The sequence below is a fragment of the Chiroxiphia lanceolata genome, chromosome 27 (genome assembly GCF_009829145.1).
Source record: "Chiroxiphia lanceolata isolate bChiLan1 chromosome 27, bChiLan1.pri, whole genome shotgun sequence".
Lineage (NCBI taxonomy): Eukaryota > Metazoa > Chordata > Aves > Passeriformes > Pipridae > Chiroxiphia > Chiroxiphia lanceolata.
Genome location: NC_045663.1, coordinates 1,135,641 through 1,157,919, shown reverse-complemented (window position 1 = coordinate 1,157,919; position 22,279 = coordinate 1,135,641). Strand labels below are relative to the sequence as shown.

General features: G+C 60.3%; 3 protein-coding genes across 4 annotated transcripts in view; all 3 read left to right on the top strand.

The window, feature by feature from the left end:
* Positions 1–6,417, top strand: part of GATAD2A (GATA zinc finger domain containing 2A) — a 52,908-nt gene extending 46,491 nt beyond the window's left edge. The window contains 6 exon segments of the mRNA XM_032711800.1: positions 680–847; positions 1,985–2,261; positions 3,348–3,619; positions 3,621–3,638; positions 4,913–5,087; positions 6,171–6,417. Coding sequence (XP_032567691.1) covers positions 680–847; positions 1,985–2,261; positions 3,348–3,619; positions 3,621–3,638; positions 4,913–5,087; positions 6,171–6,301 — 1,041 coding nt within the window. The 3' untranslated portion in view covers positions 6,302–6,417.
* A 5,523-nt stretch (positions 6,418–11,940) lies between these two features.
* Positions 11,941–13,740, top strand: NDUFA13 (NADH:ubiquinone oxidoreductase subunit A13). Of its 2 annotated transcripts, XM_032711814.1 has the most exons (6): positions 11,941–12,081; positions 12,177–12,255; positions 12,933–13,004; positions 13,101–13,170; positions 13,430–13,576; positions 13,639–13,740. In XM_032711814.1, exons 1-5 carry the CDS (start codon positions 11,988–11,990, stop codon positions 13,547–13,549), a joined length of 435 nt encoding a protein of 144 aa, XP_032567705.1. In that variant the 5' UTR covers positions 11,941–11,987; the 3' UTR covers positions 13,550–13,576; positions 13,639–13,740. The 2 variants fall into 2 exon arrangements, with proteins under 2 accessions (XP_032567705.1, XP_032567704.1); XM_032711813.1 differs by having other exon boundaries at positions 13,430–13,740.
* A 565-nt stretch (positions 13,741–14,305) lies between these two features.
* YJEFN3 (YjeF N-terminal domain containing 3) lies at positions 14,306–21,435 on the top strand. The gene is given in 10 exon segments (XM_032711663.1): positions 14,306–14,643; positions 17,347–17,455; positions 19,152–19,196; positions 19,198–19,263; positions 19,352–19,364; positions 19,367–19,402; positions 19,405–19,459; positions 19,899–19,944; positions 19,946–20,051; positions 21,203–21,435. Coding segments are annotated over 10 exon segments (1,014 nt in total). The 3' UTR covers positions 21,403–21,435.
* The last annotated feature ends 844 nt before the right edge of the window (positions 21,436–22,279 follow it).

Below are 22,279 nucleotides of genomic sequence, written 5' to 3'. Positions count from 1 at the left end.
ACTGTTTTGCAGTGACGGGATGAAGGAGGGGAAAAAAACAACCCTCATTCCGAGGAATAACTTCCCTGATTAACGGCTTTGGAATGAAACAGGCTCCAAACTCCACCCTGGGGAAGGAGTTGGACTGGGAAACCTGGGAATTTTGGGCCATAATGAGGCTGTGGAAGGAGTTTTGCTCAGAAACTTGGGAATTTTGGGCCATAATGAGGTTGTGGAAGGAGTTTGACTCGGAAACTCGGGAATTTTTGGCCATAATGAGGCTGTAGAAGGAGTTTGACTCGGAAACTCGGGAATTTTGGGCCATAATGAGGCTGTGGAAGGACTTTGACTCAGAAACTCAGGAATTTTTGGCCATAATGTGGTGGCCTCATGTCCAAGCACCTCCTGTCACATTTTCCAGGATTAAGGAGGGAAAAAAACCCCCACATTCTGAGAAACAACTTCCCTGATTAACGCCCTCAAAACAAAACAGGTGTAAAACTCCAGCCTGGGGAAGGAGTTTCACTTGGAAACTCGGGATCCTTTTGGCCGGGATGAGTCGGCCTCGTGGCCGAGCTCCTCCTCACATCCCCGGTTTTATTCTGGGGAGGGGAAGGGATGTCACTCCCAGGCTCCCTCCTCCTTCCCTCCTGCTTTCCCTGCTCTCGGGAGGCTGATCCCATTCCCATCTCTCCCACAGCAAATCCACACGATCCGGCAGCACTCCAGCACGGGGCCGCCCCCGCTGCTCCTGGCGCCGCGGGCGTCGGTGCCCAGCGTGCAGATCCAGGGCCAGCGGATCATCCAGCAGGGCCTGATCCGCGTGGCCAACGTGCCCAACGCCAGCCTGCTCGTCAACATCCCGCAGGTGAGTCCCCAGCCTGCCCTCCCTGCCCTCTGGGGGCCGAATTCCCGGGATGGTTCGGCTCGGAAAGCGATGGGAATCCCACCAGGGACACCTCCCGCTGTTGCTCCAGCTTTGCCCTTGGACACTTCCCCACAGCTGCTCTGGGAGATCCATGCCAGCCCCTTCCCTGCCTTCCCAGCCGGGAATTCCTTCCCAATATCCCATCTCTCCCTGCCCTCTGGCAGTTTGAAGCCATTCCCTGTGTCCTGTCCCTCCATCCCTTGTCCCAAGTCCCTCTCCAGCTCTCTTGGAGCCCCTTTAGGCCCTGGAAAGGGCTCCCAAAGGATGTTGAGCACAGAGTTGTTCCCAGAAATTGGGAATCTTTGACCTGTTGAGTGGCAAAAGTGAAGTTTGTCAGAGCTTCCCTGCCCAGCTCTGGATCCAGGGAGGAAGAGGGATTGGAGCCCTCCCCACCCTCCCAGGGAGGAATTCCTTCCCAGTATCCCATCTAACCCTCCCTCTGGCACTGGGAAGCCATTCCCTGTGTCCTATCCCTCCATCCCTTGTCCCAAGTCCCTCTCCAGCTCTCCTGGGAGCCCCTTTAGGCCCTGCAAGGGGCTCTCAGGATTCCCTGGAGCCTTCTCTTCCCCAGCTCTCCCAGTCTCCAACCCTGGGATCACCTCATTGGCTCATTCCCAATGGGAAGAGCTGCTCCAGCATCAAAACAAAATATTAAATTGACCTAAAGTAGAGAAAACCCCCCCTCATTCTCTTGAGGAACACGGAATGTTGCCTGGGAAGGTTTGAGGTGCTCCAGCCCTTGGAGCATCTTCCTCACTGTGACAGGGAAAACACCCATTCCAGAGGGTTGGGAAGGGAAACATAAAGGCAGAAAAGTGAATTTTGGCCCTTTTGGTATGAAGTTGTCTTTTAGAACTTCCATGGATTTTTATGTGACCTGGTGCCCGGGGTGGTCTCAGCTCTGGTGTTCCAGTGACCTCATTGTCGGGGTCACCTCCAAAAAAAAAAAAAACCACCCCCAGGCTTCAAAGGCCGGATTCTGGTCCCACTTCCATCACCCCCCCACCCCTCTTCCCGGCGTGGAAACCCCCTTTTTGGGATTTTGGGACCGAGCTGTGCCCTCTTTCTCCCCCCCAGGCCTCCCCCACCTCCATCAAAGGCCCCGCGGTGAGCTCGGCCCAGGCCAATTCCGCGGCTCCCGGCGCGTCCCTGGGCGGCTCCGGCGAGTCCCCGGCCAGCAGGCAGGCCGCAGCCAAGCTGGCCCTCAGGAAGCAGCTGGAGAAGACCCTGCTGGAGATCCCCCCTCCCAAACCTCCCGCCCCGGAGATGAACTTCCTGCCCAGCGCCGCCAACAACGAGTTCATCTACCTGGTGGGCCTGGAGGAGGTCGTGCAGAACCTGCTGGAGACGCAAGGTGAGGGAGCGGCGAGAACGCTCCTCAGGGGTCGGGAGAGGAGCGTTCCCACCCGGATCTGGGCTCGGTGTCGGGCAGGGATGAGCTGCAGGGGGTGCAGGGTTGAGTTGACACGTTCCCGTGGAACGTGGGGGTCGCTTCCTGGGGTGACTGTCGGCCCCAGGGGAAGGGATTGGCTTTTCCTTCGGGTGTTCTCGAACTGGGGTTTGGAGTTGTGTTCCCAAGGGCTTGGAGGGTTGATTTCCCAGTTTTCTGTGCCCTGTGCCTGTACTGGAGTGTCAGTTCCCCGTGTCTCAGTGCCACCCTGCTGTGTCCCCATGGACTGTAGGGTGTCAGTCCCCCTGTCTCAGCGTCCCCAAGGGCTGTAAGGTTGATCCCCTCTCTCAGTGCCCCCCTGCCATGTCCCCAGGGGCTGTAGGGTTGATCCCCCTGTGTGTCCCCAAGGGCTGTAGGGTTGATCCCATGTCTCAGTGTCCCCAAGGGCTGTAGGGTTGACCCCCCCTGCCATGTCCCCAAGGGCTGTAGGGTCAATCCCATGTCTCAGTGTCCCCAAGGGCTGTAGGGTCGATCCCCCCGGGTGTCCCCAGGGGCTGTAGGGTGGATCCCATGTCTCAGCATCCCCAAAGGCTGTAGTGTTGACCCCCCCGTGTGTCCCCAGGGGCTGTAGGGTTGATCCCCTCTGTGTGTCCCCAGGGGCTGTAGGGTTGATCCCCCATACCATGTCCCCAAAGGCTGTAGTGTTGACTCCCCTGTAGGGTCGATCCCATGTCTCAGTGTCCCCAGGGGCTGTAGGGTCGATCCCATGTCTCAGTGTCCCCAAGGGCTGTAGTGCTGACCCCCCTGTGTGTCCCCAGGGGCTGTAGGGTCGATCCCATGTCTCAGTGTCCCCAGGGGCTGTAGGGTTGATCCCCCATACCATGTCCCCAAAGGCTGTAGTGTTGACCCCCCTGTAGGGTCGATCCCATGTCTCAGTGTCCCCAAGGGCTGTAGTGTTGACCCCCCCATGTGTCCCCAGGGGCCGTAGGGTCGATCCCATGTCTCAGTGTCCCCAGGGGCTGTAGTGCTGACCCCCCCGTGTGTCCCCAGGCAAGGCGCTGGCGGCGGCGGCGGCGCGCGAGCCCTTCGTGTGCGCGCAGTGCCAGACGGACTTCACGTGCCGCTGGCGGGAGGAGAAGAACGGCACCATCATGTGCGAGACCTGCATGACCTCCAACCAGAAGAAGGCCCTGAAGGCCGAGCACACGAACCGCCTCAAGGCCGCCTTCGTCAAGGCCCTGCAGCAGGAGCAGGAGATCGAGCAGCGCATCCTGCAGCAAACGGCCCCCCCGGGGCAGCCCAAGGCCGAGCCCCTCGTGCAGCCACCACTCGCTCAAGCAGGTACAGACACACCCCCGGGGTCTGGGGGGCAACTGTGTCCTGCAAAACCCACCCCGGGATGGTTTTAGGGAGGAACTGGTCGCGGGGATCCCGCGGTGGTTTGGGCGGGAAGGGATCACTAGGGGGAACAGGAGCCTTGGGGTGGGATTGGGGTGAGGGAAAATCCAGCTCTGGCTGGTTTTAGGGTGGAACTAAGCGTGGGATCCTGCAGTGGTTTGGGTGGGAAAGGATCACAAGGGGGAACAGGAGCCTTGGGGTGGGATTGGGGGGAGGGAAAATCCAGCTCTGGTTGGTTTTAGGGTGGAACTAAGCGTGGGATCCCACAGTGGTTTGGGTGGGGAAGGGATCTCGTCCTGAGGAGGTCACGAGGGGAATGGGAGCCTCGGGATTGTCCAGGTGGAGATTGGGTAAGGGAAAATCCAGCTCTGGCTGGTTTTAGGGTGGAACTAAGCATGGGATCCCACAGGGGTTTGGGTGGGATCTCATCCCAAGGGGGTCACAAGGGGAGTGGGAGCCTTGGGGTGGTCCGGGGGGGAAGAGGATGCAAATATGAAAATATATAATATAAAATATTATTATTTTTTATATTTTTACATATTTGTGTAAGTTACATAATTAATAATATAATATGTTGTACTACATATTATAAAAATATTTTATATATTATTTAATTATATATTATATAATTATGAATATATATTATAAAATATATTATGATATATTATAAAATATATTATTATTATAGAATGTATAATAATTATATATTTTTATTTTAGGTATAATATCTTACTACTATAATATATTACTACAATACATTATATTAATAGTCATATATTTAGTATATAATATATTTAATATTAATATATTTAATATATTATAGTACATAATACATTATTATAATATATTATAGATATTATACCTAAAATAAAACATATTATAATATTATAATATGTATAATGTATATAATATATTATAATATAATGATGTATTATAACAATATATTATAGAATAATAATTATTAATATAATAATTACTATAATATTATTATTAATATAATGATTACTATAATAATTATTATTAATATAATAATTATATGGAAAAATCACCCTTAACAAAACATAAATCACGTAACAAATCCCAGACTCCCGGGGGGGCTCGGGCTGGAAGGGCCTTGAAGATAATCCAGAGCCAGGACTCGGGTGCTGAATTCCAGAGCCCGGGAAAGGCCCCTCCAGGCCCCCAGCCCTGACCCCCCCGTGTCCCCTGTGTTCCAGAGTTCCAGCCAGATGTCCCGAGGGGCCGGAGCCTCGCGGGGGGTCCTGCACAGCTTCAGCCCGTCCCCAAAGCTCCAGAGCCCCTCGGCCTCGCTGGGTGGCCGGGCCGGGAAGCACGTGGAGCGCTCCGGGAGCAAGGGCAGCGCGGCCTGGAAGAAAACCCCCCTGAGCACGGGTAAGGGCTCCCCCTGAGCACGGGGAAGGGCCCCCCCGGAGCCTCCTCTCCCTGTGCTCCCTGCCCAGCATTCCCAGGGCTCGGGGGAAGGTTGTTTTCCCTGTGGGATCCCTTTCCCGCTGGGGTTTCCTGCCCGGAGAAATGAGGACGCTGAGCATCAACTCTTGGGATTGTTGCCTTTGGGGTGGTTTGTCCCCATCCAAGGGGATGAAACCAAACCAGACCTCCTGTTTTCCACATTCATGGCTCAGCTGAAGGGATTTGAGGTCCAGCCGGTGATCCCAGAGTCCCTGTGCCCATCCAGCACTCGCGGTGGTTTGTCCTTCATTTCTGGGGGTTTCATTAAATCCTTTCATTTCTGACCGATGTTTTCTTAACACCCAGTAAATAAATGGGTTTGTTCCAGGTCAGGCTCCAGCACATCCCCGTTGAAAATTCCCATTGGAATATTTCAGATTCCCCGCAGGAATGTTCCCAATATCCTCAGGATCTGGGATCACCGGAGCTGTTCTTTGAACAAACGGAAATCATAAATTCTAATCCAACCTTTCTGCGTGTTTTTACGTAAGAACGTGACTTGAGAAGAGTCATTTGTTTACCCTAAATGATAATTCCCGGGTTTCCAAGGAAGGAACCGCTGGAGCAACGGCTCCTTTGTGATCCCTCTTGCCCAGCATTGGTGATTTCCCGGGATTCTCTCATTCCTGACAGTTTAATCGCTCGGGTTAAGATGTAATTGCATTCCTGAGAGCTCAGACCCTCATTCCAGAGAGCTCAGACCCCCATTCCAGAGAGCTCAGACCCTCATTCCAGAGAGCTCAGACCCTCATTCCAGAGAGTTCAGATCCTCATTCCAGAGAGTTCAGATCCGCATCTGTGGTCCCGAATCTCCCTCTGTTGAGATGATTTTGGGAGCTCCCACCTCCTGAAGGTGTCGGACCCGGGGATGATCCGTGCCTGGGGATGATCCGTGCCCGGAGTGCCGCATTCCCACGGGGATCAGGGGTGGGTTTTGCCCCTGTTGTGCCTCGTGTCCGTGTCATTCCATGACTCCTGTTCTCCCTTCTCCTCCCCGTTGCCCAGGTGGGGCTTTGCCCTTCGTCAGTCCCAGCTTAGCCGTGCACAAATCGGCCTCGGCCGTGGACCGGCAGCGCGAGTATCTCCTGGATATGATCCCGCCCCGCTCCATCCCACAGTCGGCCACGTGGAAATAATGCCGGCAAGACTTGTCCTGTTTCTGCCATCCTTTTTATACCACAGTTTCCGTGGAATCTGCTTTAATCCCAGCTGGATACGCCCCAGGCTTTCTAGGATGCAAGAAGACCACTCCTCATCCACCGAGTGCCGCCGTCCCTGCCGAGAGGAGTGACCCCCGCGGGTCCCGGATTCCGACGGAGGCTGGCAGGGAGGGGGAAGGATTCCTTCGGGTTTTTTTTGGCTTTCTGTATTTGTTTGGATTTTTCCGTCACCGCACAAAGGACTCAGTGACTCTCTCTGCCTTTGGGTTCGTTCCCGGCGACAACCCAGCGCCGGGCCCGCGGCGCCGGGCCGCGCTCCAGCGTGGAATTCGGGGGCCAGGAGGGAGGAATTCCAGCCCCATCCTGCATTTAGTGAGCCGAGTTCGTGGCGCTGCTCCTCTTCCCTGCCCTCCTCCAGCCAGGAAGGGAGTCTAACACATCCTGATATTCCCAAAATCTCCTTCTGGTGGTGACGAGCTAACGATAATAAGCGCAGACTCCGATTCGGTTGAGTACGGTCCTTTTCCCAAGGGATTGGCTGCCAACAAAACTTGCCTGGTAGGTGGGAACCACGCAGGAGTCTCTCACTTTTGTTGGATTCTGTTTGGAATAGACTTTGGAACCGTTGGTAGTTTAAAAACCTAATTTACTGACTAGACAAAACCTTTGTTGGGTCTTTCTAATTCAGCGAAGAGCAGTTGGGCCTTTCCTACGTTCCCGGAGACTCCGAAGTGAAACCGTTTGGGATAATTTTCCTTTTTTTGGAGGGGTTTTGGTTTCTCTTTTTTTTTTTTTTTTTTTTTTTTTTGTTTCTCTTGTTTGTTGTTGTTTGTTTGGAGGAATATTACTCGAAAGAATAGGAATTCCAGGAGCTGCATCCAATCAGGGAGAGAGCGGGAGGCACCGGCAGATCCTCCCTCTGGTGATTCCCACCGGGAATTCCGGCCGTTCCCAGCACATTTTGGGGGGGGGGGGGCCTTTGTGATCCCTTCCGAGTTCTTCCAGGGCATCCCGAGCATGCTCCTCTATCCATCACCATCCCGCTTCGGGTGGAGCTTTAGGGGGAAAGTTTTGGTTGATCCCAAAAATCCCGTCGGGTCCGGTTTGGTTGGTTTTTTCGTTCCTCATCCCTCCTCCTTCGTGCTTCTCCCGGGTTTTCCAGTTGAATTGGGGCGGCAGAATTCCATGCCTTACGCCTTGTTGTTTGCATATCAGTGCTGGAAGGAAGTGCTGATGATGAGAATTATTTGGGAAAGTCTATATATATATATATAATCTATATATCTATATATCAGAGGGGAGGGGTTCCGTCGGAGCCGAGTTTATTTTCGTAGCAGTCGCCGGAGATCGAAACTTGAAGCCAAGAATTCCTTAGGGTCGTCCCCCCCTCGGATCTGCCCACGGCGTAGTGACAGAATTCCAGCCTTTTTCCCCCCCCTCCCTCCCCCTTTTCCCTGCTGGGTGAAGATCGAGATTTAAGGGATTTTTTTTTTTTTCCCCAACCTCTTGAGCAGCCTTGAAAACCCTCCTCGTTTTCCAAACTGGGATTTGTTTGCTGGGTGTAAAGCCCCGGAATTCCAATCTTCCAGAGGGATCTGAAGAACTAGGAGGGGATGGAGGGAGGGGAAGTTTTGGAAGGTTTCTGTTCATTCCAGGCTGGTTTGGGTTGGGAATGTGGAGGGAGAACTGGAGTGCATTTGCCTTTTGCACTTGATATTCCGGGAAAGTTTCAGTTCCTCCCCTGTGTGGAATTTTTTTGGTTGGTTTCCGGGGATTTTTTTTTTCCCCTCTCCTCTGACGAATTCCTGCGCTTTCTCCTCGTCGATGCCGATGTTTGATCGCTGTTAAATCCCCCGGAAAAGTTCATTTGCTTCAAAAAAAAAAAACAAACCACCAAGGAAAACTCCTCAAATTAAAATCCAACCCCCTTTTTTTAGGGGGCGGGGCAACTTCCCAATTAATTTTGCCGGTGTTGGGGAACAACTTTGGATGATTCTGGGGGGAAAAAACCCAAACCAACAGGGTGAAGGAGGGGCAGAAAATATAAAATCAAATGTTACAAAAGCCACGTCAAAACCTTTCTGGGATCCCACCAGCCCGTGCTTGGAAACGGGAATTTCAGCCCAACCTGGAGAATTTAAAAGAAGCCTTAAAAGAATCGGGGATTTTAGTTTTAAGGTTTGGAACTGAAAAGCAAAACAGGTTTTGTGCATCCAGGCTTAAAAAAAGCGTTAGATCCCGAATTTCTTCGCGTGTAATTGAGAATAAAACCCCCAAAAGTACTATTATAGGGGGTTGGGGGGAGATTTTGTTTTGAAGGGAAGGGAAAAATCCTACATGGGACGAGGCTGAAAGACCCTGAAATCCAGCAGGGAATGAGGCTGTTGGATTCCAGCCGGTTCTTGACGTGGTTTTCCGGAGCGCCGCGGGGATCCGGGGGTTTGTTTCGTTGCATCCCTGTTTCTGCCAAATCGTGGATAAATCTCGGGAAGGATTGAAGTGGATCCATGTGTGAATTCCGGGAGAGAGGCTTTTCCTTTGGGGCCGGAGCCCCGTGTTGAGTTGGGTGTTGTGGGACTGGGCTCGGTCAGGTTGAAATAGTTGTTCAAACACTTTAATACAGTTTTTCCAAACCTCCTCCTCATCCTCCTGTTCTCCTTTTTACCAGAAGAAACCCCACAAAAACATGGGAAAATAAAACGACAAAAAAAATCTCAGTGAAATGGAATATTCCCATCATGGGTCTGCCTGGAGGGGAAATCCTTGGGAATTGTGGAGGAGGGGGGTTTAGACACAACCTAGGAACAAATCTTGGGTTTATTCCTACTGCTATTCCTATTCCTACTTGTTGCCTTTGGGATTCCTGAATCCCGGAGGCTTTGGGATTTCTGATTCCAAAAGGGCTGTTGGATCACCTGTGGGATTCCTGAATCCCTGAGGCCTTTGGGATTCCTGAATCTCTGAGGCCTTTGGGATTTCTGATTCCAAAGTGGCTGTTGGATCACCTCTGGGATTCCTGAATCCCTGAGGCCTTTGGTATTCCGGGATCCATGAGGCCTTTGAGATTCCTGAATCCCTGAGGGCTCTTGGATCCCCTTTGGGATTCCTGAATCTCCGAGGCCTTTGGGATTCCTGAATCCCTGAAAGCTCTTGGGTCACCTTTGGGATTCCTGAATCCCTGAGGCTCTTGGATCACCTCTGGGATTCCTGAATCTGTGAGGCCTTTGGGATTCCTGAATCCCTGAGGCCTTTGGGATTTCTGATTCCAAAGGGGCTGTTGGATCACCTTTGGGATTCCTGAGTCCTGAGGGCTCTTGGATCCCCTTTGGGATTCCTGAATCTCTGAGGGCTCTTGGATCCCCTTTGAGATTCCTGAATCCCTGAGGCCTTTGGGATTCCGGGATCCATGAGGCCTTTGAAATTCCTGAATCCCTGAGGGCTCTTGGTCACCTTTGGGATTCCCGAATCCCTGAGGGCTCTTGGATCCCCTTTGGAATTCCCGAATCCTGAGGGCTCTTGGATCTGTCGGGGATCACCTCCTGGAGCGGCACAAACCTCCCGTTGGACTCCGCGCTCCGTCGGAAAACCCGGGAGCGCCCCGGAAAACCCTCCGGGTGGAATATCCGGCCTCGTATCCCGTTTTCCCGCCCCTCCACTGCTTCGCTGCATGAGCTGTTCCGGGGGGGGGGATCCGGCTCCCGCCTCTCCTGGGGAGAGGGATCGAGGGATTCCCGCAAAGCCATAAAAAAAAAAAAAACCTCCTCCCTCGGCGACGTCGCGACGACGGGAATTTTCTAAGCCAGTGACTAAATAATGGGAAACGACTGTTGTACTTTAGATTTTAGCAACTTGTGAAATAAACCCCGGATTTTCATTGGAAACCCGTGTTGGAATTTTGGGAGCCGTGTGGTTTTTCTTGGATTTCATTCTCTTTTTTTTTTTTTACGTATATGTATAAATATAAAGATAATTAATTTATTCTCCAGTTTCGGAGCTGAAAAGCAAAGGATCGAACCTCTTCCTTTATATCCTCGGCCTTTCCAGCTCCTGGAAAACGGGACTTCACTCATTTTTGTGTTCCAGGGATTCCTGTACCTGCCATTCCCACTGCAACAGTGAGGAAAACTCTTGGATAATCATAAATCCAAGCTCATTTGGGGTTGGTTTTTTTGTTTCTACAGGTGTTTTTAGCATCGTTTTGGGATCCATTCGTTTCCCTCTGGATTCTCAGTTAAAACTTTTTATTTCTGGCTTATTAAGGAAAAATTAAATTCCCGAAGTACAGTCCGGGATGGCAAATGAGGGATTTGGGCTGCAGGAGGGAGTGGAATGGAGCAAATTTAGGGAGAGCTCATAAAAAAAAACCCAATTTGGCTCATTTTTCCCTCTCCTTTTGGAAGGAGGGAGCACAGGGTGGGGGTTTGTCCCTTGGATTTATTGTGACTCCAAATCTCCCATAATAACCCTGACATTTAATAATTAATAATAATAAAATGATAAATTTCCCACTAAACCCTGACAGTCTCACAGCAGAAGGATCTGGAATCAATAATTAACCCATAACTGTATTGTGAGGGGGTTTCAGTATTGGAAGGACAATAAACAAATGGAGAAACACTTGGATCTGCCTCTTATTCCGAGGATTTCGGGGTTGGGATGCATCTCCTGGAGCAGTGAGACGAGGGCTTGGATCTGCTCCTTCCTCTGCCAAGGTTCCTTCCCAAAATAAAAAACCAAACCAGGTTGATGGGAGAACAGGGAAAGGAGAAGACAAAACTCTGGAATTTCTGTGGAATTTCATGGATTGAAATGAATGGAGGGAACACCCTCCCAGGTGCCATCCCGGGATGCACATGTGGAAACGAGACCCAACCACCTCCTCATCCCTTCTTCCCACCTGGAATTGGTGCTCTGCCACTTGGATACCCTTTGGAATTCATCTGAATACCCCAGGATAGCTCAGGGGGCCGTTGGATCCCTCCCCTCTGGGATGAGGGCAGCGGGATTTCGTGGCAAACTGGAATGTTGCCAGATTGTGTTTGTCCCCAGTTCCGGATAAAGATGATCCCAAGAGACTGATGGATCCCATTGGTGGGAAGATGATCCCAAGGACAGCTCCCATCAGGAAGGTGGGAAGGTGATCCCAAAGAAGTGATGGAGCCCGTGGGGAGAGAAGATGCTCCCAAGGAAATGACAGATCCAATTGGGTGAGAAGGTGCTCCCAGAGAAAGGATGGATCCCTGTGCAGGGGAAGATGCTCCCAAGGAAGCGAAGGAGCCTGTTGGGTGGGAAGATGCTCCCAAGGAAGCCCCTCAGGTGGGAAAGGGATCCCGAAGAAGTGATGGAGCCCATGGGGTGAGAAGATGCTCCCGGAGAAATGATGGATCCGGCTGGGTGTGAAGATGATCCCAAGGAAGTACTGGAGCCCGTTGGGTGGGAAAGCGATCCCAGAGGAGCGCTGGATCCCGCCTGGCTCCAAACCTGCCCCTCCGGGACCCCCGTGTCCCCAAACCCACCGCTCCGGGCCCCACTCTCCGCGTTGCCCTTTTAAACCCGCGCCTTGCCCTTTTAAGGCGCGCCCCCTCCTCCCTCACGTGACGGGGGGGTCACGTGGCTCCCGCGGCGAGTCGCGGGGCAGTGACGTCACGGGGGAAGCGCCGCGATGGCGGCGCCGAAGGTGAAGCAGGACATGGCCCCGCCGGGCGGGTACGGCCCCATCGACTACAAGCGGCACCTCCCGCGCAGGGGCCTCTCAGGTGGGCGCCGGGGCCCTCCGGGCTCGGGGGCGTCGCTCGGGGGGGCCCATCCCGGCCCCGGTGCCGCTCTGACCGTGCCCCCCCCACGCCCTCAGGGTACAGCCTGTTCGCCATCGGCGTCGGGAGCCTCTTGCTGGGCTATTACACCATCATCAAGTGGAACCGCGAGCGCAGGTGACGCCCGGGGGATCCCGGAGCCCCCCCCCCCGGGTCTCCCCGTCCAGCCCCGGGGGTTCCCTGTTCGCCCCCCCACACACACAAACCCACCCCCGAGGTCGCGGGTTTTCCCGTTCCCGGGCTCTGCTGCGGTCCCTGCTCGGGATGTGCTTTTCCCACATTCCCGGGAGTCCCGCCACCCCACCCCCCCCCAGTGCTCCCCGGGACCCCCTTCCTTGTACCCCCACCCCCCACCAGCTTTCCCAGCCCCCCCCCAAAGTGCCCCCAGCAGCCCAGGGATCCCCCCCTGATTCTTCCTGACCCCTCCATCCTCCCCTGTACCTCAGGACCTCAAACCCTTCACAGCCCCTCTCCTGTACCCCAGTCCCCCCCACTCAGCTTTCCCAGCCCCCCAGTGCCCCTCTGAGCCCCAGGACCCCCCCAATCCATCCCTTCCCCCCCCGCACTCCCCCAGTTCTCCCCTGTACCCTGGACCCCCCCCCCCAGCTTTCCCAGGCCCCCCAGTGCCCCCCAGCAGCCCAGGGACCCCCCTGACCCTTCCCAGTCTCCCCCAGATCCCCCCAGAGCCCCCCTGCAGCCATGGGGTCCCCCCAGCTTTCCCAGCTCCCCCCCAGTGCCCCCTTGTATCCCAGGGACCCCCCCAGACCCCCCTGACCCCCCCAATCCCGGCGCAGGCGGCTGCTGATCGAGGAGCTGGAGGCTCGGATCGCGCTGATGCCGCTGCTGCAGGCGGAGTCTGACCGCAGGTACGGGGGGCTGGGGACCCCCCCCAGGCCTTGGGGACCCCCCCTGGGCGCTGTGTCCCCTCCCAGTTCCCTGCTCAGCCTCCCCCTGTCCCGCAGAACCCTCCGGCTGCTGCGGCAGAACCTGGACGAGGAGGCCAAAATCATGAGGGACGTTCCCGGCTGGAAGGTTTGTGCCTCCTGGGAGGGGGATGGGGGAAGGGGGGCTGCCCTTCCGTGATCCCGCGGGCTGGGAACCGGCCATTCCAGTGGATTTGGCGCCGTGTCACCCCCTGGAAAACTGGGATCACCCGGGCTCCGAGCAGCCCCCCCAGAACAGGCAGCGATGCTCCTTCCCCCTGGCAGCGCTTGGGGCAGGGGTGGAGGGTCCCTGATCCCGCCCCCCGAGGCGGCTGCTCCCGCCTCTCCCAGCATTCCCTGCCTTCCAGGTGGGCGAGTCGGTGTTCCACACGGATCGCTGGGTACCCCCGACGGTGGACGAGCTCTATTACCTGCGGCCCTCGGCCGAGATGGACAACGAGAAGTTCGGGCTGCAGTACTACGTCTGAGAGCCGCCCCTTCCCGGGCTCCTCCTCCCCTTCTTCCAGCATTTCACGGGTCGTTTTCCCCCATCCCGGCGCTTCCCGGGCTCCTCCTTCCCTTGTTCCAGCGTTTCCCGGGTTGTTTTTGCCCTCCCGGCACTTCCCGGGCTCCGGGTGCCGCCTGTTCTTAAACCTGTTATTAAACCACGTGGATCCCGTGACCTGTGTGTTCCCGGACATCCCCGTGTCCCCCACCGGGAACTCGGCGTCTCCCGCGGTGTTTCCTGGGCTTCCCTGCCCGGGAATCGGGTTGGGAATGTGGGATGGTGTGTCCTGCTCTTCCCTGCCCGGGAATCGGGGTGGGAATGTGGGATGGTGTGTCCTGCTCTTCCCTGCCCGGGAATCGGGGTGGGAATGTGGATGAGGGGAGCAGCCAGTGGCAGTTTCCTTGTCCCCCCTCCCTGCCTCGGTGTCACTGGGGGGGTCAGGGGGGCTCTGAGCTTTCCGTGCTCACACATCCCATGGATGTGGATCCCATGGGTATGGATCCCAGGTATGGATCCCATGGATGTGGATCCCACCGGAGCGACGGGGGGTGAAAACCCACCGAATCTGTGTTTCAGCACAATTTTGACACGTTCCCTGGCTCGGGGGTAAGGAAGGGGCTTCCCGGGATCCAGCGGGGTCCCAGCTGCTCCCCCCCCTTCCACACCCCCCACACGCGCATCCCGCGGGAATCACGGAATCCCGCCCGGTGATCCCGCTCCCGGGAGGGCCGGAGCGATGCCCGCGGAGGGGCGGGGGCAGCGGGAGCCGCCTCCCCCCGGGCGGCACCGGGGCCGCTCCCGCCGGGGTCCCCGGGGGGCCCCGCCAGTCCCGCCGAGGGGCCGGGCCGGCAGGAGGTCCGCGCTGCTCCCGAGGGATCCGCTCCCGCCGGGGGGGTCCGCGCCGCTCCGCCCGAGGCTCCGCGCTGCTCCCGAGGGTCTGCGCTGCTCCCGAGGGTCCCGCTCCACCCGAGGCTCCGCTCCAACCACCGGGTCCCCGTCCCGCCGCCGCTCCCGGTGCCGCCGCCCCCATGAGCTCCGCGTCCTGCCCTCCCCGGGAGCCCCCCGGTACCTCAGGTGAGCCGGGGTCCCCCGGAGAGCCCCTCACCCCTTCCCCCGGCCGCGCGGGGGAGAACCGGGAGCTCCGGGGGTCCCGGGGTCCCGCCGAGCCGGTGCCTCTCCCCGGGGTCACCGGATTCACCGCCGGGACCCCCCGCCCGTCCCCCGACCCCCGGCTCGCCCCGGGCCGGTCCCGCGGGTCGTGGCCGGTGCCGGAGCCCCGCAGAACGCGGTGGGGACCCCGGGGGGTGCCTCCCGCGGTCCCACCAGTGGGACAGGACCGTCCCGCAGCCCCGGGACGCCCCCCGGGTGGGCTCCTGCCCCCCGTGATGCTCCCGGGTCCTCCTGGTCGCCCCGCGCGTCCCCCCGGGACGATCCCCCCCAAGGAGCCGCAGGGCGGGGGGGTCGGTACCCATGGAGCCTCCGTTGCCAGGGAAACCGCATCCCGGGTCTCCATGGCTGTGGCGGGGATGCCCGGCAGCGGGAGCGGAGCGGGGGGACCCGCCGGGGATCCGGGACCGGCCCGGGGGGGCGCGGGGGACCCCCCGCTGCAACCCAGGGTGGTAGGGGGGGTCCCGTAGCAGAGCTGGGCCGGGGGGAGATCAGCACGACGGGAACGGGAGATGGAGCCGGGATACGGGGCTGGGATGCGGAGTTGATGCGAGGGGGGACGCAGCTGGCGGGATGCAGGACCGGATGAGAGCTGGATACAGGACCGGGATGTGGAGCTGGGATGCAGCCGGATGTGGAGCTGGGATGCAGGACCGGGATGTGGAGCTGGGATACAGGACCGGGATGTGGAGCTGGGATGCAGGACCGGGAATTGGAGGTGGGATGCAGGACCGGGATGTGGAGCTGGGATGCAGAGATGGGGATGCATGCTGGGATGCAGGGAGAGGGAGGACACGGGGCTGGGATGCAGAACTGGGATGTAAAAGTGGGATGTGGACGGATGTGATGCTGGGAAGCAGACAGTGGACGGAACCGGATGCAGTTGTCCCGGCTCCAGGGGGCTGGATACGGGAAGGGACACTCAGGGATCCTCTCGTCCTCTCATCCCTCGGCTCCCTCCCTTCTGCCCCAACCCCGCAGCAGCCGCGGACACCAGCAGCCCCTGGAGGCACCGGGAACTGGGTTGGACTGGGCTGAACTGGGCTCTGCTGGGTCTCCCTGGGCTCCGGAGGGATCGGGAGCGGCATTCCAGGAGCGGCATTCCGGGAGCGGCATTCCAGCGAAGCCAAACCGCAGATCCCGGGGGGAGCGGGGAGGGTGGAGGTGACCCCGGAGCCCTCGGGGGGGGAGGTCGCGCTGCTCCCGGGTGGGCGGCGATCCCAGGGAGCCCCGTGACGTGTGTCCCCTCCCTGGGGACGCTGCCAGGCCAGCGGGAGCCAGCCGGGCCGGCGCCCAGCATTTTCCCTGCCAGCAGCGATTATGGATAATGTTCTCCCGGGAACAGACGTGGGGAATTTTGTCAGACACGTGCCTTTTGTTGGGCGAGGGACAAAACACACACAGCTGTGCCCGGCCCTCCCTCCCGACCCTCTCCCGGCCCCCCGGCCCCGCTCGGCGGGGGAGGGACATCGAGACAACGCGGCTCCGTTTGACCACCACGGCCCCCCCCTTGTTCTCCCCCCGGGACCCCGTGTGGGGTGGGACCGGGCCGGGACTCACTAGAGGGCACCAAAGGATTGGGACTGGGATGGGATGGGATGGGATGGGATGGGATGGGATGGGATGGGATGGGATGGGATGGGATGGGATGGGATGGGATGGGATGGGATGGGAGGATGGGATGGGATGGGATGGGATGGAGGAGATGGGATGGAGGAGATGGGAAAAGGGATGAAGTTTTTCTGGGAGGTTTTTCAGGACAGGCAGGGGATGGGATGCAGGAGTGGGGGACGGGGAGGAGGGGTCACTGTGGGTCTGCCTGAATGACAAGGGAATGCCCGATCCAAATGGTCTCTGGGCTCTGCCAGGACACCCAGAGCAGCCAGGGACCCCAACCAGGGATCCCAACCAGGGACCCCAACCAGGGACCCCACCCAGGGACCCCACCCAGGGATCCCAGCCAGGGATTCCAACCCGTGGCCCCTCCAGCTCCAGGAGCACCACAGGATCCCTGCCCATGGCAGGGGGTGGCAGGTCCCCTCTCCGTGGCTGGGACTGAGCGAGGTGGAGTGTGCCCCCCCAAAACGGGGGCAGGGCCGAGCCTGGTGCCCCCCAGCTCCCCGCAGGGCCGTGGGTTCCCTCCCTGTGCCTCTCCCGGGGGTCGGAGCCCCGGCTCCCGCCCGCAGCCGGCCCGGCCGTTCCAGCCGCGCAGGTGAAGCCAACAGATGTGAGCAATTATTGTCCCATCGGCGGCTCCCGGCCCTGCCAACTCCCGGCTCGGCAGCGACGGAACAACCGCAGCATTGTTCGCTTTTACGTAACAGCCCGAGCCCCACGAGCCCGGGGGCGCTGCCAGGGCCGTGCCTCGCACGGATCCAGCCCCCCCACCCGCGGGGCTGGGCCCCCAAACGTGCCAGCCGAGCCCGTCCCCCTCCCCGAGCCACCGGCCGTGCCCACCCCACGCCCTATGAGCCCCCCACCTGCTCGCCCGGTGCCCTGAGACCCCCTGCCCAGCGCCCTGGGGGCAGAGTGGGGTCCCAAATCCTTCCCGTGGGTGGTGGGGGGCACCTGTCCTCCCCCTACTCACTGGTGCTCTCTCCCCCTCCCCAGCAAGGCAGAGGCCGAGGCCATCGAGAAGGAGCTGCTGGAGGATTATCGGTTTGGGAGGCAGCAGCTCATCGAGATCTGGGGACACGCCTGTGCCGTGGCTGTCACCAAGGTGAGGTGGCCAGGGGGGCTGGGGACACCCTTCTGGGGCTGGGGACACCCCACTGGGGCTGGGGACACACACCGGGGGTGGGGACACCTACTGGGCTGGGGACACCCACCAGGGCTGGGGACACCCACTGGGGCTGGGGACACCCTTCTGGGCTGGGGACACCCCACTGGGGCTGGGGACACCACACCGGGGATGGGGACCCCACCAGGGTTGGGGACACCCCATTGGGGGGGACACCCCTCAGGGCTGGGGACACCCCACCAGGGCTGGGGACACCACACCACGTCCGGGGGTTTGCTGCCAGCTGCTCTCCCACCCTCCTCCTGTCCCCGTGTTGTCCCACCCCTCTGTGTCTCCTTTCCTCTCCAGACCGAGGTGTGGGGACAAAGGGACAGCAGTGCTGGTGGCACAGCCGGTGGGCAGCCATGCTGTGGCTGTGCCAGGGCTCCAGCCTCTCCCTGGGGGGGTTCTTGAATCCCTCAACCCCCCCCCCCCCCCGTTCACTATTCCCCTGGGAATTGGGCTCAGTCACAGCCCATGGAAAGGGGGGATGCCCAGCCGTCCTGGGGTGTCAGGTGAGGGGGGTCTCTTGGGGTCCCCATGTCCTGGTGATCCTCCCTCGCTGGGATCACCGGGTGCTCGTGCTGGATGTGAGAGGAGGAGGAGGAGAGAGGGAGGAGGAGGAGGGGGAGGAGGAGGGGGAGGAGGCAGCCGGGCAGCGCCGAGGGGCAGCATCAAGGGCAGCTTTGTGAGCTCCGCGCCCGCTGCCTCAGCTTTTTCCGTCGAGGTGGCTCTGCCCTTCCCTTCTCCGAGGGCAGCCGGGTTACCCGAGGAGGAGGAGGAGAAATATTTTGGTGTTGGAGCCTCTCGGGGCCGCCCCGGGGCCGCAGCCCCGACCCGCGGGGGCCGAGCATCCTCCGTGGGGCCGAGCATCCTCCTCTTCCTCCGGGGAACCCCCAGCCCCGCATCCCCCGCCCCAAACCGGGGTCCCCGGGCATTGTCCCTCGGGCACGTCCCCGGGAGGCGCCGGCAGCGCGGTCGGCGCCGGGGCAGGGCCGGGGCCGGGCTCACACGGGCCGGGAGCTCCGGGCACTGGCAGAGGGACGGGACCCGGAGCCAGGCGCCGTGAGCAGGAAAAATCCGTCAATGGATAAACAGCGTCCCCGGGCAGGCTCCTGGATGCGGAGCACGGAGCCACCTCCCTGCAGCTGGCAGGGAGCCCCCGGGCCCGCGGGCACCGGCCCGGCCTGGGCAGTGTCCTCAGCCCACCGTGGGCATCCTCCTGATCCCACCGTGGGCATCCTCCTGATCCCACCGTGGGCACCGATGGAATGTCACCATGGGCATCATCCTCATCCCACCGTGGGCATCATCTTCATCCTGCTGTAGGCACCCCCATCCCACCACTGGCACCATCCTCATCCCATCCTGGGCATCATCCTCATCCCACCATGGACCCTCTCCTGCCCCACCCAGGTGCCACCCAAGTCCTGCCGTTGATGCCACCACAACCATTCCCAGTCCTGCCATGGTTGATGCACCCCCATCCCACCCTGGGCCCCCCCACCCCAATCCCACCGTGTGGGGGCCCCTTACCCTCCCTCCCCGACGCCCCTTCCCCCTCGCGTGCCCGGTGCCGTTTGGGGTGGCGCGGTGACAGGGGAGGTGGTGAACCGGCCATCCCCGTCTCCTCCAGGCGTTCCCGCTGGCCCTCGCTGCCCGAAGCAGACCACGGTGATGGTGTGGTGTGCGGGCCGGCGCAGACGGGGCCATCGGGCTGGGTGTGTGCCCGGCACCTCCGCAGCTTTGTGGTACCTCCCTCCCCTCCTCCTCCTCCTCCCCCTTATCCCCGAGCGATGCCGGACCCCGAGCCCGACCCCTCCCCTCCGCCCGCAGGACTACGAGCCCACCATTTCTACCCCAAGCGCTCCCCGGACCCCCTGTACCGGGATTCACGACGCAGTGTGAGAAGATGGACATCCCCTTCCTCTCCTACCTGCCCACGAGGTGAGACCCCAGCCCTCGTCCTCCCAGGCACAGCCCGCACAGCCCCCCAGCCCCCGCACTCCCCGCCCGACAGCACCGAGTTATTCCTCCCTTTCCTCCTTTCCCCCCACCGGTCCCAGCTCTGCTGGGAGCCACGGGATGCCATGAAATCCAGCGGCGGCTGCGCGGCCCGCCAGCCACCGGCTCTGTTGTTTTGGAAGCCTCGGGCCGGGGCGGGAGGAATTTGACCCAAAATCGCTGCCCTGGCCGCGGCCGCGCGTCTCGGCGTGCCGGGCTCTGCCCCCCCTCCCTCCTCCTCACCCTCGGGGGGGATTTTCTTGGCCGTAGCCGTTGGGTGAGTCCAGTTCTGCAGGAAAACGGGATCCCCGCGTGGGGCCGGGGCCGGTCCCTGGGTGGGGGTGATGCGGGGACCCCCCCGTGTGTGTGTGTCCCCCCAAAAGGTGCAGCTGATCAACGACGCCTACAACGCCGTGGTGGAAGCCCGTGCTGGGAGCCGAGGCGGAGGTGGGCGAGGGGAGGGAGCCCTGCGCCGCCATCCTGGCCAACCTCAAGCACATCGCATCCCATCGTCAGCCGGATGTGCCCTCAGGTGCTCAGCCCCCTCCCCCGCCCAGGGATGGGACCCCCCCGCCCCGTCGCACCTCGCATCCTCACACACCCCAACACCCACCCGGTGTTGCCACCGCGCCCTCCGCGGTGTCACCTCAGTGCCCGGGCACACGGTGCCCCTCCCAGGGTGGGGACAATCCCGGGGACCCCCCCCGCTGTCCCCCCCCTGCCTGGCACCGCCGCGGGGCGAGGCGGATCCGGCTCGATGCTTCGGGGCATCGCGGTAAATAACAAACTCCCCTAACTGAGACATGATTGTAATTTGGAAAAAACACCCGGGTTCTGGTGGCCAGGCCTGGAATTGCCATCACATCACACACACCCCCCTCCGGCGTGTCCCCCCCCACGCCGCGGGAGCAAACAGGAGCCCTTGGCACGGCCGCTGGTGAATCCCCACCAAGAAAAACCCCGCGTGGAGCCAGCCCGGGGGCGGTGCCGCGGGGGGAACACGCTCCCCGTCCTCCCCGTGCCCTCCCCACCCCCCACCGGCAGCACCTCGACCCCTGGGGTCACCCGTGAGCCCCTCTCTGTGTCCCCACAGCGTGGGAGGTGTTTTTGGGGGGGTGGCTCTCTGAACCTCTCTCTGTGTTTCCACAGGGTGGGACGTGTGGAGCTTGATCCCCCTCTCTGTGTCTCCACTGTGTGGGCACCTCCCCTGGGGTCACCCTTCTCCCCGTCCCCACGGGGTGGGAAGTGTCCCCTGGGGTCACCCCCAAGCCTCTCTCCCTGTCTCCTCTTCTCAGGGTGGGACATGTCCCCTGGGGTCACCTCCCTGTGTGGGTGAGGATAGGGCAGGTCCCCTGGGATCACTCCCTCTCCGTGTCCCTACAGAGTGAGAAGTGACCCCTGAGGTCCCCCCGAGCCCTCTCCATGTCCCCACAGGATGGGAAGTAACCCCTGGGGTGCCCCTGAGCCCTCTCCGTGTCCCCACAGGGTGGGACGTGACCCCTGGGGTGCCCCTGAGCCCTCTCCGTGTCCCCACAGGGTGGGAAGTGACCCCTGGGGTGCCCCTGAGCCCTCCCCGTGTCCCCACAGGGTGGGAAGTGACCCCTGGGATCCCCCCGAGCCCTCCCCGTGTCCCCACAGGGTGGGACGTGCCCCTGTGGTCACCCCCTCTCCGTGTGTCCGCAGGGTGGGATGTGGAGTCCGGTGGCAGCGGCGGGATCAGCCCCGATGTCCTGGTGTCCCTGGCAGCCCCCAAGGAGTGTGCCCGGCGCTTCCTGGGCCGCCAGCACTTCGTGGCCGGGCGGTTCCTGCCCTACGACGTCCAGAAGAAGTTCGAGCTCAACCCCCCCGAGTACCCCGGCACCGAGTGCGTGGTGGCCCTGTGAGCCCCCCAAATAAAGTGTTTGGTGGCTCCTGCTCAGGGTCTGTGTGGGGTCAGGGTGAGGGGACGGTGCTATCCCGGTGGGGTTGGGGTTGGGGATTGTGCCGAGACTCGGTTCCACACTCGGGGACTCGGCTTGACCTCCCCCCTGTCCCCCGGGAGCTGTTCCTGGGCACGGGCCTGGTGTGACCTCCCCTATGGGGACACGGGCAGCCGGGGGGGCCCCGTGGGTGGCTGTGGGGTCCCTGGTGCTGCCACATCCCCCTGCAGCCCGAATCTCCTGGAAAACACCGGGAAAGGGGCGCTGGAGCAGCCCCCCCTCCACGGGGTGGTCATCACCAGTGATGAGCCACCGCTGGGGACTGTCCCCCCCCCGCCCCAGCAGGGAGAGTGTTCGTGACCCCAGTGCAGCCCCTGGAGCTGCCTCCCCCTCGGGGGGCTCAGCGCAGCCGGAGCTCCGGGGAATGCAGGGAATGCGCCGGGATTTCCGCCGGCCGGGCCGAGGGAGGGGGCTGGGGGTGACCTGGGGCCGGGGGGGGTGTCCCCACGCCGCCAGCTCCAGTCACACGGGGTGTTTTGCATCCCGAAACCCCGGAGGGGCAGTGGGGAGCCGTGCCCGGTGCCAGCCCCACCCTGGGCTCTCTCGGCGCTCCCAGGGCACGGCAGCGGTGCCGGGGCAGCGCCCACCGAGCACCGAGACACCCCCCACCCTTCAGCGGTGCCAGGGCAGCGCTGGCACCCCCAGCTCATCCCCGACCGACCGCGGCAGCGCCGAGGCCGGGCTCGCTCTCGCCTCTTCCCCTTCCCTCCCTCCGCATTCCCAAGTGCATCCAATTTTAGCAGCTTTGCAAAAACAAGCCCTCAAGTTTCCCGGGCTGGAG